Source organism: Chelonus insularis, unplaced genomic scaffold (assembly GCF_013357705.1).
Source record: "Chelonus insularis isolate UGA/USDA-ARS -01 unplaced genomic scaffold, ASM1335770v1 contig_330_pilon, whole genome shotgun sequence".
NCBI classification, from domain to species: domain Eukaryota; kingdom Metazoa; phylum Arthropoda; class Insecta; order Hymenoptera; family Braconidae; genus Chelonus; species Chelonus insularis.
The window spans coordinates 87,120-105,549 of NW_023276499.1; the positions used below are offsets into that span (position 1 = coordinate 87,120).

The following is an 18,430-nucleotide window of genomic DNA, read 5'->3' on the forward strand; positions in this document are numbered from 1 at the left end:
TATATTTAATATTAATATGTATCATATTTTTTTACGCATCGCTCTAAAATTGTTAGCTCTAATCTACATATTACTGTCAAAAACTAAAGAATAACAGATGAATGGAGAGGATAGTATTGCGGGAGATAATTGTTGAAAAACAAAGAAAAATTTTGTTTTAAATTAAAGAAATTACAAAAAAATAACAAAGAAATAATAAGATAATTTAAATTTCATTTTTTTTTTTTTTTCGTTTCATTATGTATATAAAAAAATAATTTAATTTTCATAAATAATAGTCCGTCATGTCGATTTCAGTCATGTGGATATTGGGAGTTAAGGTATTATTGATCGATAATCGATATTTTTAATACCAAGACATGAAAAAAGAGCACACAGAAACACTCATTCGATTTTACAAATTGATTTTCTCCACATTAATCTCACTCATAGTGGCCTTTCAAGCCAATCATAAGTACGTATAGTTAGTGATGACTTTGAGAATATGTATACAATCAATGAATTAATTAGTTAATTATAAATTAATAATACTCGAGTTGCGAGTAATAATAATAATTATTATTAATAACTTATGTATATTAAATACCTATAGTATATATCACTCGCACTTGTTGTTTATTCAATTATCATTATTTTTTAATTAGATAATCCTATTCAATTATTTTATCAATCAAACGATCAATTATTAATTATATATCACTAGCGATATTATTTGTTTGGAAAAAATGATTTTCCATATTGTATTTTCGTCTTGTATTCCTTTTTTTTTACTCGATTAAATTATTATTATTAATTATTTTGACAATTAATTGCCATTATTTATATTGTTTGAATACAGCTAATGCATCATTTTTTAATTTTTACTTAATAATTAATAATAGATAAATAGTTGAGTAACTTGCTTATTGCTCGAAATATCTCACCTTCGATTAGTCGAATAGAATGTTTATTACACTCAACAATTTGATCTTAACTATTAATAAAAATAGAACAAATTGTAGAGTGTAACAATACAATTTAATCATTCTACTGTGTCTTAATTTTTATTAATAATTGTATTCGTGCGCGACCTGCCGCCGTTTGATTTGTTTATTTTCAATTAATATCATTGATTATTGTTTATTGTTATTACTATTAGTACTGTTTATTGTTATTCATTATTATTTAATTAATTATTTATTTAATAATTATAACGTTATTAAGACCCTAACGTGATGGAGAGCAGAGAAATATTGTCTTCCATTTTTTCGAAAGAAAAAATATATAATACTATTATTCATATAATTATTATTACTTATTCATAAATATTGACAGTCGATTTACTGCGCCACTTTATTCAATTATTCAACCTTCTTTTTTTTAATTTTCTTTCTCTTTTTCTTCTCTTTAATTATCAGAATGTATTGCTTAATGGTTTTTTTCAAGTGATATTTAATACGACAAATTGGAGAATTTCTTTGTGGAAAAGAAAAAAAAATAATAATTAAAAATTCTCCAGATAAAGAAAAAAAAAGAAACTGTTATGATTTAAATGAGAGTAAAATTTAGGAATTTAAAATCAAGCCTCGTTGATATGAAAATTAATTAATTATATCGAAGAAAGACGAAAAAAAAATCAGACTTGAATCCGAATCTGAGATCTATAATCAGTTCTGCCCGAATTGCGGTAATTGGTCCAAAAATTGATGAGCAGAAATTGGAAGTTGAAACAAATTTAGACGTACATGCCCATACCATACATGGAACCCCAATCTACACCTTGGAAACTTGACATATCGACATTAGTGAGGGAGTAGCCTTGATACGGATTTCCAGGAGCACCTGCAGCTGTTGGTGCCGCAGTCGTGGCAGCAGCCGGTGGTGCAGCAGCAGCAGGAGGTGCTGCTACAGCAGCCGCTGGAATAGGATATGGTGCATATCGATATGCAGAAAGCGCTGGGTAGCTTGAGGCAAAAAGCTTTCCATAGCCCGCAACGGCACTTTGAACTTGTGCAGCAGCAGCTGCAGCTGCTGCAGCTTGTACTTGAGCTTGAGCTTGTGCAGCAACGATTTGTGATGCCGTTGCAACTTGAAGAGGTGGTTGGGGTGCTAAACGTACTCCTAAAGCTCCCAGAACTACCCTTTTGCCAAGAGCCAGCGCACTTTGTTGAACAGCTTCCTTAGGTTGAGCTTTTTTACATTCAACTTTTTTATTCTTGATCGTGTGAAAATGTATCTCACAAACTCGGTCAACAACATCTTCATTCTCAAACGTAACAAAACCAAAACCCCGATGTCGTTTAGTTTGCTGATCCATTAACATTACGGTTTCCTCAACTTTACCAAATTGATTGAAATAAGCTTTAACTTCATCACTACTGGTATCCTGACTTACACCACCAACGAATATCTTTTTCGTTCGATTCGCTTGTTTAGCTCGATTCTTAGGAGTCGCGTGCTTCGGGTCAATCTTCTTACCATCCAAAGTGTGAATTGGACACTTGAGAACCTTGTCGACACTTCCAGGTTCGGCAAATGTGATGAATCCAAATCCGCGACTTCGCTGAAATATTCAACCCCCATTTGAACATACAAATCAATTCTAATTCCATGCAATTCATTATAAATCTATTATCTTGAATAATATCCTACCTGTGTGACTGGATCCTTCATAATTAGTACATCCGTAACTGTACCAAACATTCCAAAGTATTCTCTCAGCTTTTCACTACTAGTTTGCCATGAAAGCCCACCAACAAAGAGTTTTCCCGGTGCTGGATCTCCACTATTTGGAGTACTCCTTCCGGAGCTCCCTGAATGGCTACCGTTGATTGGAACTAATGCATTGTGAAAGTCGTGGTCTATTGCTCCATTCGCTGCCTCCATGCCGGCGCTAAAACACAAAATCAATTTACAACTTTTCATTTTTATTTTCAAACTAACTTTTGCTTTTGGTTCGATTTAATTAGTGATCATAGAATGCACTATTTTTACTTTTAACTGCAAATCCAAGCGCAGCTTTACTAATCTAACATTTGTTCAAGGTATTATTATAATTCATCAAAGTTGATAATACAATTATTTTCATCATATAATAAATCTAAAATCTAAAATTATTTTCATAGGTTCTACCACTTCCAATTATCAAACTCGCTGCTGCTGCATGGGCAATGTATGCTGGATATCAACGGCTTTTTGTCACTACTATTGACGTTCAGTAAATATGTATTTTATGTGTCAAATCACAGATGGTTTTAAAATGCAAAGGTCAAAAAATAAAATAAAATTTATCAATAGGATTGGTCGTCATCGATTTGAAATGACATCCAAACCAACGTTCATTGATCTCAGATGCCCACGGAGACTAAAGGTATGTGCTTTTATTTTTATGCTAGAGTATTTCTACGCGTTATGAGCGTGTAAAAGAGAAATAGAAAGACGACGGGTGTGCGTTTCGATTTGCGGAAATGGATGGTCCTTAAATCCGAGAAGCTTTGAAAGAGAAGTTGAATAAATACAGTAAGGGGTGAGAGATAGACGAGGATAATCGAATCACACCACCGAGTGCCGTTTCCTCCTTCACCAACGGGCATCCGTTATCTTCCTAGATGACAGAAGTAGGTGGAGAAATAAAAAAAAGTTTTTATTAATTATCACCCTCTATTAACTCTGAAACTGTTTTAAGACCTTATTTGCTAACTAGCAAACTCTCTAATTAAAAAATACAAAAACTACACAAGAATGTATCATAGTTAGTAGGTCAGACATTGGTAGTTTTTTATCAGCATAATAACTATGTTTAGTTATATGAATATACCAAATTAACAAACAGAAAAAACTGTAAAATAATAATCAAACAAGGTTCTACTTTTCTTTGTCGTGTGATTCAATAGTTGGTGAATAATTAACTAGACCAGTCGTTACTTTTTTATAATCCATCATCTTCCAATGGCATTAATGGGGAAAAGTAATGATTTAATAATGAAGGTGGAGCTAGGAGAAATAATTTTGGACAGATAGTTAAAAATCGATGGACATGGTGATGTGGAAAGGAAGCAAAGGTGTCTAAGAAAGTCGTAGAAAACGTCTTGAAGGAATGAAGGCCGGTATGGCCAAGTCACTGCGGCTTGTGCTTATGGGCAGAGTCAGAGAGGGTGAGAGAGTACGCAGCTGGTGGATCAATACACCCTCCAGCACCCTCGACCCTCTGGTCTTCAGTTGCTATATCTCGTTGGCCGCTTGGGGGTGTTGCGTTCCGTTTTACCCTCCTTTACACCCCTATCGAGAGCAGTGGCGCTCCCTTTGCGTTGCCAGGACGGCGAGAATCCAAAGTGGGGATGATAGAAGGGTGCGCAGGGGCAACATCGCCAGCGAGCGACGCAGTGCCGTCGGAACACTTGACCGGGTCGCTTCAGAAATCGAACCTTCCGCGAATCATGACTTTCGTGGACTTTGCGCGACATCTTGGAGCTTTCATCAAAAAAACGTGATGGCGTCGTGGATATTGTCCTGTCACAGCAGTACACATTTAAGATACTGGTGTGATGGGACATTGTCCGCGATTCATCATTATCATCAAACCCAAGAGCTTTCAAGTCCAATTTCACTGTTTGGCAGATGAGTGGCAAGTGACCATGTTTCAGTGATATTTGATACGAGCAAACCATTTGCCTGAGTCAAAGTCTAAAGACATTTTATTAGTAACATATTGAATGCATGAGAGAAAGGGAGAGAGAGAGAGCGAGAGAAAGAGAAGATAATGTAAAACAATAAAAACTAAGTAAATATGAAAAATTTGTACTTGGCAAAAAAAAATCCTTCCTGTCGCCACCCTAACGGAAAAGCACGACATTCGCCGAGCACGCGCTCCACCCACGCAAATTAAATGGATGTAATAGTGAACAAGCGAATGTATATCCTAAGTGAGAGGGTTCATAATAAGGACGACTCCCTCATGGGTGGGAGGAGTGTACATTCAAAAAATATCATGCTGATGAATATTATTATATTCTGATTAACGATTTCAGTCACTTTCGTTCAATATGGAAGCGTCCCCAGGTTATTAAATATTCCTAGATGTTGTTGGTGGATATGTGAAATTATAAATTGTCCATGAATTTGATCAATGATCGTTGATTTATTGTGTTCATTGGTAAATGATGTTTGGGAGAATTAAGTGAAAATTTGGTAAATTTTCTAAAGTGAAAGTCGTGGAGGGATGAATTGATTAGCAGATCGGGCGAGGCTCCTGCGAGGATTCAGAAAAGGGGTTGGCCAGATTCGTCGATAGAGAGGGTGAGAGGGAGAAGAAGCAACCCTTGGTTCATGTTGAGGGCACGTACACTAGGTGGCGACACAATACGCAACTCTACCTTGCCTATTTATTCAGTGTAAAAATTAATAAAATGACCAAATTGAATAACATTTATTCTTTGTATCAAGTGTGCCAAATTATTGTCAAGACGGATGGGATTTCTTATAACAAATTACAAAACGTGAGAGTACTATCTGTGTAGAAAAATAAATAGAATTATACAATATAGATTTGTGGTAATTAAAATAGTTGTTTTTCTTGTTTTTTCTTTTCAAGCACTTTTGTAAATTGATATTAATATATGTTAATGTTAAAAAAATAGCATCTAGAGAACGAGAATGTGTACTGTTTGTTGTCTCGGCTCTTTTAGAGAACAAAAATATTTTCTTTTTCGATTTCTCTATAGTTGTAGATAAATATATTAGATTCTTTATTTCATGCAAAAATATTCACAAGATTTTTTGTGCTTGTATATCTCAATTTTTTTCATTAAAAATATATACCCACCGTAGGATATTAAATACCATCACTTTTCATATATCTATCATTTTTTAATTATTTTTTTTCAGTCATTTATTTCAATTCCTCTCCACATTACTTTTAATTATCAACCGCACAATTAACACGCACAACATGTTCATGAAAATGAGGAGAAAAAATCTCATTAAGACGGATTGCGGTCAATGAACTTACGAAAAAGTTTCCCCTTTTTATTCTCAGTAAAAATTGTTTTAAAATTCCATTTTAGAAAATATCAATTTTAACAAATCGAATGCAAAAAGAATTTCGCCTAGAAACTTATTGACAATCTTTTATCGATAAAATAAAGTCTTTATTCATTTTTTTTGTGTTTCTGCTGTATTTACTTTTTTCAAATTTATTTCCGCTCCGAGCCATTATTCTCCCTCTATCTTTTAACCGTGGCAACGTTATCGGATCAATACAAGGGGCTCCAATTAATCTATGGGGGTTCCACCCTCGACAGATGGCCGAGAGAAAGTCCACTATGCCCTGTTAACCCATCTGAATATACAACCTCACCCACGCATAAACATTCTCTAATTTATCTATCATAAATAATCCAACTTAATCAAATCCCTGTTATCAAAATTGACGCTATAAAAACATCTGTTTCGTTAAAATAACAAAATAATACAAAAGAGCTGATTATTTTATCATTATTATTGTGAATACTCAAATGCATTCGTATTTTAGTTTAAACTAATTAACCAATCGATTGAAATTTATATATAAATTTTAATGATCAATAAATATTCATGGTACTCTTATTGTTAAAAACAATTATTAATTCATGGCATAATTAATGAATGTTGGAAATTGATGATTAATTACGTCCGGAGCATATTAATTATTCAAAATGATGTCAAACTTGCAGAAAATCTTTAAACCGTCCTCTGAACTTCTATGCAACAGAATCAAAAAGAGTTATCGACTCAACTGTCGGTAAAAGAGTCGACGAATAGAGAACTATGTTATCAGACGAAATCTATTTTTACCGGCCACGGACCTTCTTTATCGATGAAGGCTAAATTTAACAATGTCAAACCGTTTATGAGTAATAATTATTTTCATCTAGAGAATACCATGAACCAGGAATTTCAATTGTATAGTAAAAAATTCCGCGGCTTTGTGGTTTATACCGAGTTTGAACCAAATTTCTGAATTGAAATAGCATTGTTAGTTTAACTAACAAATTTAGGTTGAGTTTCTCTTACTAATATCTGATAAAAACAAATAACTTTAATGTTAATCTATTAATTTTCTCCAAAGTAACGACTACTAAATATAATAAATGTTTTTGATATCATGTTCATAAACAGAATTCCAAACAAACTAGGATAAATTTTTTTAATTTAAATATGAAACCAGTTTATTCTAAGCTTAAAAAAAACTTTAAACTATGAAAAAAATACTAAAGTAAATTGTTTTAAAAATAGAGTACTTTAAAAAACATTTCTCTCAGTTTAAGTTGCTGAAATATCTACGGTTCTATCGCGCAATAAATGCTACGATCGATACAAAAAAAATACGAATAAATATTTCAGTTTGATTCGATTAAACAAATATAACATCTAAGTCACTCTGTATTTCTAATTTATCTATATTTAATATAAATATATTTTAAAAAAAAATAACTAAAAATACATATTCCAAAATTTAACCGTATTGTCATTAAAAATTGAATACATTTACCATTACACCTGAATTATTTATTTATCATTGTACTAAATTATTTATTCTACCAACCAATCAACGATTATCATCAACTGTTATATTGTGTTGTAAATTAATTATAATCATAGTGATTATTATTTATTGATGATTAAAAAGTCAGATATATTGATGTGTTTATATAAATAATATAATATAAAAGTTACACATGCCAACTGTAATTCAAATGTTACTCTTAATTTTTTCTTTTTACTATTTCTTGCCTGCTTTATTGATTCCACTTCAATCAACTCCACTACGATATTTGGTCTTCTTTCTTCACCCATTTTCAAATGTTTCTCGCCCACAAATTTCAACCTGAAAATCTCATCTTGTCACTGTTTTTCGATATTTCTTAAATGCTTGACACTAATTTAGTTTTATGGCAAATAAAATAACGGTTGCAAAAAAATTAATTGGATACTTCTTTTAAACTAAGTACACATTTTTTTGTTCATTAAATTTTTGTCTACGTACAACAGTATTCATGAGTCTTCTACATAAAAGACACTACTTGATAGATGAATTCTACTGATTAGATTCAAGTAGTTTTAATAAATTTTCAATATTCAATATTGCGAAAGCGAACATTCATTATCTAGAATTGGCGTATGCTCAATCAACAATCTTTGAGATTCAATAGCAATAAGTGGAGAAGCTTCGAGAAACCTGACTTATCACATGATCTTTTTCGCTTGGGTTCGTGTCTACAATTTCTGTCTTTATTATCTTCACAAGAGAGGGTAACTAAAATCCTCATTTGTTATGGATTTTATTCCTTTTTGTATTGTGATTCATCATTTCCGCAGAATAAGGGGTGAAAACATGTTTATTTTATGAACTTCTAAACATGTTGAGGAGACAAGAGATCAATATGGAGCTCGAGTAGACATTTAAAGTGCAATAAATTCGTTGTGTTTATCTTTATGAATCGATTATATCTATCTTAATTATTATGAAAAAACGTGCTGATGAATAATTTGTGTAAAGTTATAAAATTCAGTGTTTTGGCATAAATTTTTTTTGCTCCATGAATTTAGAGATCAATTTTTGTCTTATCAATTTCTCACAGGTCTATGTATTTTTTAAGATATTTAACAACTTTGAATAATGAGATGAAATTATTTTTAAAATAATTAATTGACTTATAAATGAAAATTCACCCACTCAAAAATGATACATGACTTTAGATAATATAATAAATCATATGTAATAATTTGAATATAATAAAATTGAAGATTTTTCAAAAATTTTATTCCTCTTATAACTATAAAAGTATTCTTCATAAATAATTGTTCTACCATAAATTATGAGATTAATAATTGTATTAATTAAAAGTACACTCATTCCTGCGAATAAAGTATATTTTTCTATTGATTATTTTATGATTCAGATTAAAGCAGCTTCATAAAATATTATCGCCATATAATCTTTTGGCATTGAATATAAATTTCAAATTTATCACTAACAACTTTGACAAAAAAAAAATATTTGAATTAAAAGTAATCTATAATTGATTAATGAACACTAATTAATAATTACATGTTCTTTCAACAAGTCAACTGTTGAAGTTCATCATTTTAATTTAAAGGTAACACTGAAGATGTAAAAAAGATGATAGAGACAGGTAGGAAGTTAATAGAGTAAAAGAAATAAAATCAAGTTTAAAAGTTTTAGACTGAAAATTATACGTTGACGTTTTTTGTTATAAAAAAACGAAAAAAATCCTAACTACTTAAATACATTCCACCTTACTTTTTGATATTTTTCTACAATTGAGTTATCCTTTTATTCCATTCACTAACTAAATGATTAATTAATTAGTTTTCTTGACTATATTTTTTTTACCTGGAAACTTATACGCGTTTCAAGGAATGAAGATTTGACGTTGCTCCACCTCATTCGCGCCCATTGCTGTGTGCCTTGTCTCCTTGAAAAAATACCGTACTTTGTCTTTCTTTGTTTATTACTCAAAAATAATTCTCGTATTTGTTTATTCAAGTATTTTCATTCATTTATTGAACAAAAATCCACTGAAATGATATTGAAATATATTTATGAAACTAAGTGATAATTTATGTTAGAAAATATTCATAGATTGTGATTATTTTGTTTATTTATTTATTTATTATTATATTCTTCAATAAATAATATTAATTCAACAGTAAATTTTGAATCTCAATAAATCTCTGCCGCCGAGAGTCGCCTGTATTCCTGTAAAATCAAGGTTTACAATTTATTAATTAATGCTCGAAAAAAAAACTCCCACAAACTACCGAATTCGAATAAATCTTGCATTAATTAATATGATTATTTAATTGATTACTTGATTAGTTTTCCAAGTCTACAGTGCAACTAAATACAACCTAACAAATTATTATACGTTTTAAACAATCTCCAGGACGACTCATTTGCGACGTTAAGATCTACGAAAAAATACTGATCACGTATAATTTTTATACTACGTGCTCTATAAGAGATTAAGGATAAAATAAAGGCAGTGACAGAAGCGTAGATAGAGATAAGGTTAAATTTGAAGAGGAAAAATCTTGGATAGTTGAATAAAAAAAATCATCATTTCCCAAATAGAATTTTCTTTCCACTGATAAAATAAAATTTGTTCTTTTTTATTTCCCATAAAGGCTAAAAGGGTTAATGATGCATTTTCAGCTACAATTTTTATTAAGTAAATATACCATTATATAAATCCCTGGTGTTTAAAATATTATAAACGGAAATATTTAGTTGTATACATCTAAATCACACTAAACATCGAAATTACGACTAAACATGAAGAAAACAGTCTTAAATATTAGAAAACTGTGTGATATGGTTAATTGGGTAACAGTTAAAAAATCTATTGTGCGTAATAATTGCTATTCTATGATATAAACACTAAAGCCAAATTCATTTTTCTATTAAATTCCCCATATTCTTACCCCTGGGAATATTTAACCACGCACAGAACTCGACTGATTGGATTAAGGGGAGCTTGACATCCTAGACCCTGAAAAATTTACCAAAAAATAGTTTATGGTTAAGGCAGGTTTCTTTTTGTAGTTTTCACTCAATTATTTATATTATTTTATCATCCAAACAATAATAGATATCAATTTAAAACACTAATTTACTATTTTAATTTTTAACAGAAAAACAATAAATTCATCAATTTATTCATAAAAACAACAAATATTTATTCTTCATGAAAATAAAAAAACAATGATTTCTTTTCAATTTATGTAGCGTTATTTTCTTTAAATAAAAATGTATCTACATCGTTTTTACATCATTGTTGTTCACTAGAATTTTTTTTTGATATTAAACCGAATACAAAGTCTACTCATATTTTTCATCTTTATCAAAGGAACACGAGCAAGAATTTGCATACACGACTATCATCATGAATTTTGTTTCTTTTAGGGAGTGCATAAACATTTCAAATTAAAAACGAGACGCGTTAACTCGAAAGAACAAAAAAAAACTATTTCAAATTAAATATTCATCGATTATCTTTTACTTTTTTTCTTCTATAAATCCACTACCATTATTTTTCCAATAAAAAAAATCACAACAAAATTTGTATTCAATATTTTCTGTCTAGGAAATGAAATAAAAAAAAAATCTAATCTTATACTGTATTAAATGAATATAAAGACGTTACATGATAAAAGATCATGAACATTTGTACACACTTATAATCACCTGTTAAAATGTCAACGATTAAATATTTGATACGCCAGCATGATGTATTTATGTTATCCATGCTTTAAGTTAATTGTTGATAAAGATCAGTCTCAAATAGCTCTGAGCATATAAACACAAAAGTACAAAACCATTTAATCAATTCATTAAAAATAAATAAAAATAAACTCAAACAACTTGTTTTTATTTAGACTCTCTATCAGTACAGTTTTGTAATGCTTTAATGTTATCTCTCCAAGTCTTCCAAACTGTATAGCATATACTCAATTATCAGAATTCGCTTATGCTAGAACTGCTTCAATTGAGTTGGTTGAAATAAGTTTGAGAACCACCTGCGGAAGCGTCTGATCTACCCTTACTTTACATCCAACCCCTTTTCCCTTGTCCTACGTCTCCTTTCTGTCTAACTTTGCATTCAACTTACTCTCTCCCTCCTGTCAATCCCCCATGTTTTCGTGAACTCAAATAGATTCTACCTCTTCACCAATTCCCTTCCTTATGTCCAAGAAGTCAACGCACTGTCGTTTGCTATTGTTTATTGTCTCCCAGTGCTACTAACTTCAACTATTGTCTCTCATTTTGTTACCATTTTTATGGAATGTTTTGCATAAATTCTTTACAACTTGTTATTCAATGTTCTTTTTGAATGTTTTATCAATAAATTCCAACCAAAACTGTGGATAATTTCATTAAAGCTGACCATTCGCGAGGAATTTAGCAAAAAAAAAATAAAATGAATCTAGGAAACTTTTTTTTTATTCGACTAGCGAATTAACAAGGCTTGGATTTTAAAGAATTCAAACATAATTCTACTTTAAACTTTCGTTATCAGTATCGTAATTTGTTTTTTTTCTTGTAGTATAGATAACATATATAGCTAATAGGCATAGAATGCTGGAGACGTAAACTTTGTTAGTGTAGTTGGAATGGCACGTAGCAAATCGGGTCTGGGTTTCGAAGCATTCTACCAGGCGTGTCATAGAAATAACTAGAGCCCCAGGATATTTAAGGAAATTCAATATTCCATTACTTGGATATCCTGTCGATAATTTCATTTTCTTGCTGAGATAGAATGTTATATTAAATTAAGATTTAAAGGAATAATTTAATGAATAAAAACGAGGTTTTAATAAATTAATTTTCAATAGATAAATATTTTATCTGAAAATCATTTAAATAAAATTAATAGAATATTTGAGCTTTTTTTTTCTAAGTAGAAAGTGATGAAAATATGTGAATAAATAGTATAAAATTACAAGGACTAATTAAACATTTAATTTTACGGCCCTGAAGAGAAAATGCAACGGCTAACGACTTGCTCTGTGGAGCCACCTATACTAGTTTGTGTGAACTTGGTCTTAAAAATCATCCCTCCGGATCAATACTCACCGCGACCAGACGATGAGGCCTGCAGAGAGTGCAAGAACATACCCAAAGGCATCTTTTTTCTTTTTCTCACCTTTTCTTCACCCCTTACCATTCCCCATTCAACCCCTTTCCTATGCTTGCTTTTTTCTCTCTTCTTTTATACTATCTACTATTTTCCGTCTACGTACATCTGAAGCTTCTTCAAAGTTAACAGGAAACTCTCGCCCTTCTGCACTAGGAAAATCGATAAAGAATTTACCCTCAAGCCGATTTGTTCTTCGTTCGACGTCTGACTCATTAACAAACGTTGACAACTAACGGACATTTCAAAATCGATAAATTATCTACCATTAAGTTTAACAATTTACTTCTCAACTGTGAAAAGCTCTCATCTATTTACTACCCTAACGATAAAATTCCTGTAGCAACCAATCGATTTAATATTTGTTATTTTGACTAGACGTCGAAAGTAATTTATGAATTTTCTTAAAAATCTTTCATAAAAAATTAAACTAATTAATATATATATATATTATAAAAAATGATATTTATTATTAAAAAAATCTTTTTTATAATATATTTTGTAATAAAATTGTAGCATAAATTCTTTTTCTCAGCCGTAAAAAAAGAAAAAGACAAATATTTGACGTTAAATTAACTTAAAGTTTAAGGCTTCATATTTCTTGAGTAATAATGAAAAAATCAATATGTTGCAAATAAACCCTTCAAAAGTATAGAAAAGATTTTATTATCACGCAAGTAATCTGAATAATAAAAAAAATATAACACTGCAGAAGGAATGCAGATGAGCAAATAACTAAAGAAAAAAAAGAACTTTGTATTGTTTTATTTTTATACCAATAATTTAATAAACCAGAAAAAAAATAAGCAGGAAACCTACAAAAAAAATAGTGGAAAAATGGATATGAAGACTTATATATACAGGTCACATTAGAGCTTTACAATTGGTAGGTAAAAGCCCTACCTATATTTTATTTCTGTTCTCAGCTTTCAAAGCTTGCGGGCTTTCCTCTTCATGTCGTCTTGCTTGTCCTGTGGCTTCTAATAACATAATTCAATTTTGAGTGTTTGACTCTTGGTGTTTTTGACGCCATGCAAATCGACTTGTTTTTGTGATATTTGCATAATAAAATCACCGACCATTAATTAAACAAAAAATTATTTTTAGCTTCATAATCCACTTTTTTCTCTCTTTTACTTCAATTTAAAAAAAAAAAAGGAAAAAAAAATTAGTTCAATTGCTTCCATTAGAAATATAGCTCTATTGTGCATATGAGAAGTGAAGAAAATTATTATGTATATTGTTAAATTTAACCTCCATATGAATATAATAATATTTCGCAAAGCTTATCACAATAGCTTCAATCGATTCAGGCCACCAATAAATAGAAAAAAGCAGTTAAGAGAGCACTTCAAAATGGGTGGCCTCAATACTTGGGGATAAAAAGGAGAAACTAGGGAATTTTAGTAAGCCGCTTATAGATGTTTGAATGTTACCTAACGTTCAACGTCAGTTCTACCAACGTTGACGTCAATTATTAAACAAAAGAAAACTTAATATTTCCATGACTATTTAATTTCAAGAAATATTTCGCTCATTCCAGAATCATTATTTTCTTCGTTTTAGTTTGCATTTTTTTTTTATTATGATTATTTTTATTTATTACTTCTCCTCTTTCTACTTTTTCAAATACAATGTGCACAATTTATTTATAAATTTGTGTACGGTGAATATTTTTTTTTCAACATTCGCTGTATTTTCAAATTTATTAACTACCCATCACTATTCATTTATTTTTGATGCATTAGAATACAGGTTTAGATCAGTTGTAAATAATGTTTTTCATAAAGTTTTTTTTCAATAATTATTTTTTTTATGATTGTTAAATGACCATTAATATCTAAAGCACCAAAAAAGTTAATTACTAAACCAGTTTTAAGCATCAATGCTTGATATCATTGCAGAGTAATATATAACACTCATGTATGTGGTATTTGTCTTAGTGGCATTAATTAAAATGAATTGAACTATAGACAAAAAAAATATGAATTAAAAATTTTCTAGACTATTCGTTGAATAAAAACATATTTACTTGAGATTTATGATAAAAAAATTCATTGTTGGAAATTTTTAAAACTGTATCTTCAGATTTTTACATTAATAAATTGCTTTTTTTTCTAAAACAGCTATACAATAAAGTTTTAATGAAAACACGTGTCATATAATGATTAATTTCAATGTTGGATAATTTTAAGTTAAAAACTATTTTCCATTATTCACTAGTGAGTTGAATTTTTAGGAATACAGCTGTTTTAATTTTAAGATGAAGATAAAAAAAATACAGACAAGTATTGACTTTAAAAGCTCTTATTGGAAAAATACAGCTGATTCGAATAGAAACAAAAACTCTAACAAAAAAAAAGTCTATCTATCTCAAGAATATTTGATCACAGATCCACACAGTTTGAATGAAAATAAATTAAACAAAAACAAATGAATGTAGTTTTTCCTTTGAAGTTTTGAGCTTTTAAAAATAGGATTTTGTAAAAGCTCCATTATAGGATCAATATTGATTTTGAAAAATATAGAATTGATTTTGTCGCGAATGATGTAAAGATTTAAAAGCTTGAAAAAGCTTTTGAATGAACTTAGATGGTATATAATGTAGTGAGAATAAAGTCGAACAATATGAAAGAATAAAAAAAAAAAAATTTTTAAGCTCCACCAGCAGAGAGAAACGATCGATGAAATCCGGCACTTACGCATAAGCGCCATACGTCAGTCGTTTTTCATCTTTCTGTATTTCTTGATATTTTTCTCACGTCTTATACTACGAGCTACAGAATAATCTTTATAAATAATTCATACCAACATGTAACTTACAGACTCCTTCAAGTTTTCACTCTAAATTGACGATGAGAAATATTGTAAAAAATATTCTCCGGTGATTGTTTAGCCCTCTGAGACCAATAAAAAACTCGTAAAAGTATCAAAGTATTTTTAACTGATCAAATAGATTTCAGATAAAAAAATAAAATATATGATGTACATTAAATAAAATTTTATAAAAATCAGGTTGCATTTACAGTTTTGACCTACTTCTCCAGTCATTTGTTGGAATATGAAATAGCTTAGAATGTTTGATTTAAACGATTAAGGTGGAATTATGGAAGCTAAGTGTAAGCTTTTAAGACATAGTCAGCAATTGAGAATTTGTTTTCAAGTTTTTATGACATTTTATTTCATTTCATGTCTAATAAAAAAAAATGTATAAAATAATTCTTGACAAATGATATAAAACAGGATTATGTGGTTTACATATTTTAAAAAAAATGCAACAGAATTTTCCTCGGTTATATATCAAATGCCTCCCCTCTTTGTAAAGCTATCTCAGACCTATCTAAAGTTAATACAGCAATTGGTAAACATAAAAACTCTTTTCAAGATGCAACCTCCTCAAAAACTATTTATCAGCATTTTTATAAATAAATGAAACAAAATAAAAATAATCTTGAATTTTATTTCAGCTTTGGGGCATATTTCCTGAACCGATGATTGATCTTGACAATCGATATCGTCTCATGCGTGGAGAAAAACCGTTAAGCCCAGAAGGATGTCCATTGGAAAAGTTTAAGGAATTTGATAGAATGACTCTTGAAGAATTCAACAAGTCTCGGATGAAGAACATCTAAAGTTTAATTTAAATAATAAAAAACATAAAACTCTTTATACATAAATTAAATTCAACAATTGTAGAAAAAAAAAGAAGAAGATGATGGAGAAGAAAACAATTTATTTGGAAGAATGGAATGAAAAATAAATTGAGCGAACGATTAATTAATAATTAGTGAAAGCATTAATTTTAAATGTGAATAAATACAGCTGAGATTCTTGAATATGCATGTAATGGAGCTCTCAAGCTATTTTGGAAGTAAATGGAAGTAAAGTCTGTCGAGAGTTGACATGGTAATCGGAGACTGCAGAATGATTCCTCATTAAACAGAGAGCTCGTTGTATTCTAGCTTCAGATTCTTAAGACATTATCAGTACTTCACTCTGTTACTCATTGACCTCCTCTGCTCATCAACATTTTCATATTAAAATATAAAAGTCTTTTAATAAGTAAATTCAAGTTGAATATAATAAACTGTCTAATTATCAAGTAATTTAAAAAAAATTAATTAAAAATTACAATAATATTCTTCACACAATCAGATCTTTGTGAATAATTATCAAGATGATGAATAAATAATATTTTTAAAAATATTCTAGTTAAGAGAATAAATTTTTTCTTCTCTATTTTTCTTTATTCTTAAAGCCTAAAGAACTTGGGTAAATTCTTGAGCACAATGAATCTTCATGTGCTTTTGGTCTATTAATCTTGGATATTTTCTCACAGTCTAAGAAAATTCATTTTTATATTATTTTCAATAATTGAAAATTTTTAATTACGATTGAAATCATTTTCATTTAGAATATTTCTTAAAAAAAAAATATTACTTATTTCAAAGTTTCATGAAAGCTATGTTATCATTATAATTAGAATTTTATGTTGTCTGTTGCAGTTTCAATTAAAATGCATAGAAATGAGTACAGGATAGATATAAATATATTTACTATGACCTGAATAATTCATTTATCTTCAAAATAGTATTAAGATTAATTTAATGTAAATTATTTAGTTGACTTCAGCTGCAGTAATTACGTGATTTTAGTTAAGGATGCTTTATGATATAAAACTCTATTTAATCATTCTTATGAAGTGTTAATTTGTCTTTCACAGTCTAGAAGAAAAAAGAAAACAAATTCTACAGCACCACAATATATAATTTATAATCGCATCAACCATTTTAGATAACTTATCTATTTAATCATTTATATTTTTTTAAAATCATTTTTAAATGAAGTGTGCAATTAAATAATCAAGAAGCCGGATAAAAATATCTTTTGATAACTTCTTTCATGAAATTCAAATATTCGAAGTATTTTATTTGCGGAAATATTTTTATTCACTCGAGTTCTCTTGAAAATTATGTATGCAAAAAATTATTTGTGATATTTAAAAACCATTTATTATAAATATTTTGAACTCTTTTAAATAGTAAATAAAAAATATAGAAAAAATGATAATCATAACTAGCAAAGGATGCCAGTTGCAGAATATTGTGTTAACTGAAATATAAAAATCTTTGTGTAGAAATCTACTACAAAGGTTCACTGCTTTTATTAAAATGAGGAATGCACAAAAATTAAATCTCTCGAAAAACAAACAATATGATCTCGAGTTATTTCAAGAATCATCTAATTTTAATTTATAATTATCCATGTAGCAGTCTACAAAAGATTTCATTTTTTTTCTATCAAACAAAATAACAATTAACATAACTGTTTACATTAGTGAAACTGAATTTTCATAAACCAAGTTGATGTTTAAATGAAATTTTTTCCTCCACTTATTCCAAGTTGATAAAAATTACACACTATATTTTTATGTAAAATATACCAAGTCATCAGATCTATATTTCTTTTAAACTAATTCTGTTTTTTTCCGGTGAAAAAGATAATTTCACTTTCAGACGATAGATGCTTCAAATGTAGCTGATTTTAAAGAAAATTTTTGAAGAATATGAAAACGTATAATTTTACAAAATAACAACTTACTTTATTCTTCCAGTTTTTTTTTATATACATTTCTCTATCGTAGATGTATTTGGTGAGTTTTCTTTAATGGATGCACCAAAGATAATATATTTCATAATATAACGTAGTTTTTATAGTCACAAATCTACTGTTCAAAGAAGAAGCCAATAAAT

At 29.3% G+C, this 18,430-nt stretch overlaps 1 protein-coding gene across 7 annotated transcripts in view; it reads right to left on the reverse strand.

The window, feature by feature from the left end:
* Nucleotides 1-204: 204 nt before the first annotated feature.
* The window catches only part of msi (musashi), an 88,022-nt gene continuing 69,796 nt past the window's right edge, over nucleotides 205-18,430 (reverse strand). For 6 of the 7 annotated variants that reach the window (XM_035081959.1, XM_035081957.1, XM_035081962.1 and 3 more), the window contains 2 exons: nucleotides 2,632-2,872; nucleotides 205-2,542 (listed from right to left, as the gene is read on the reverse strand). In XM_035081959.1, coding sequence (XP_034937850.1) covers nucleotides 1,715-2,542; nucleotides 2,632-2,872 — 1,069 coding nt within the window. In that variant the 3' untranslated portion in view covers nucleotides 205-1,714. Of the gene's footprint in view, nucleotides 2,543-2,631; nucleotides 2,873-9,373; nucleotides 9,456-10,464; nucleotides 10,533-18,430 lie in introns of all 7 variants that reach the window. The other variant, XM_035081964.1, reaches the window with a different exon arrangement.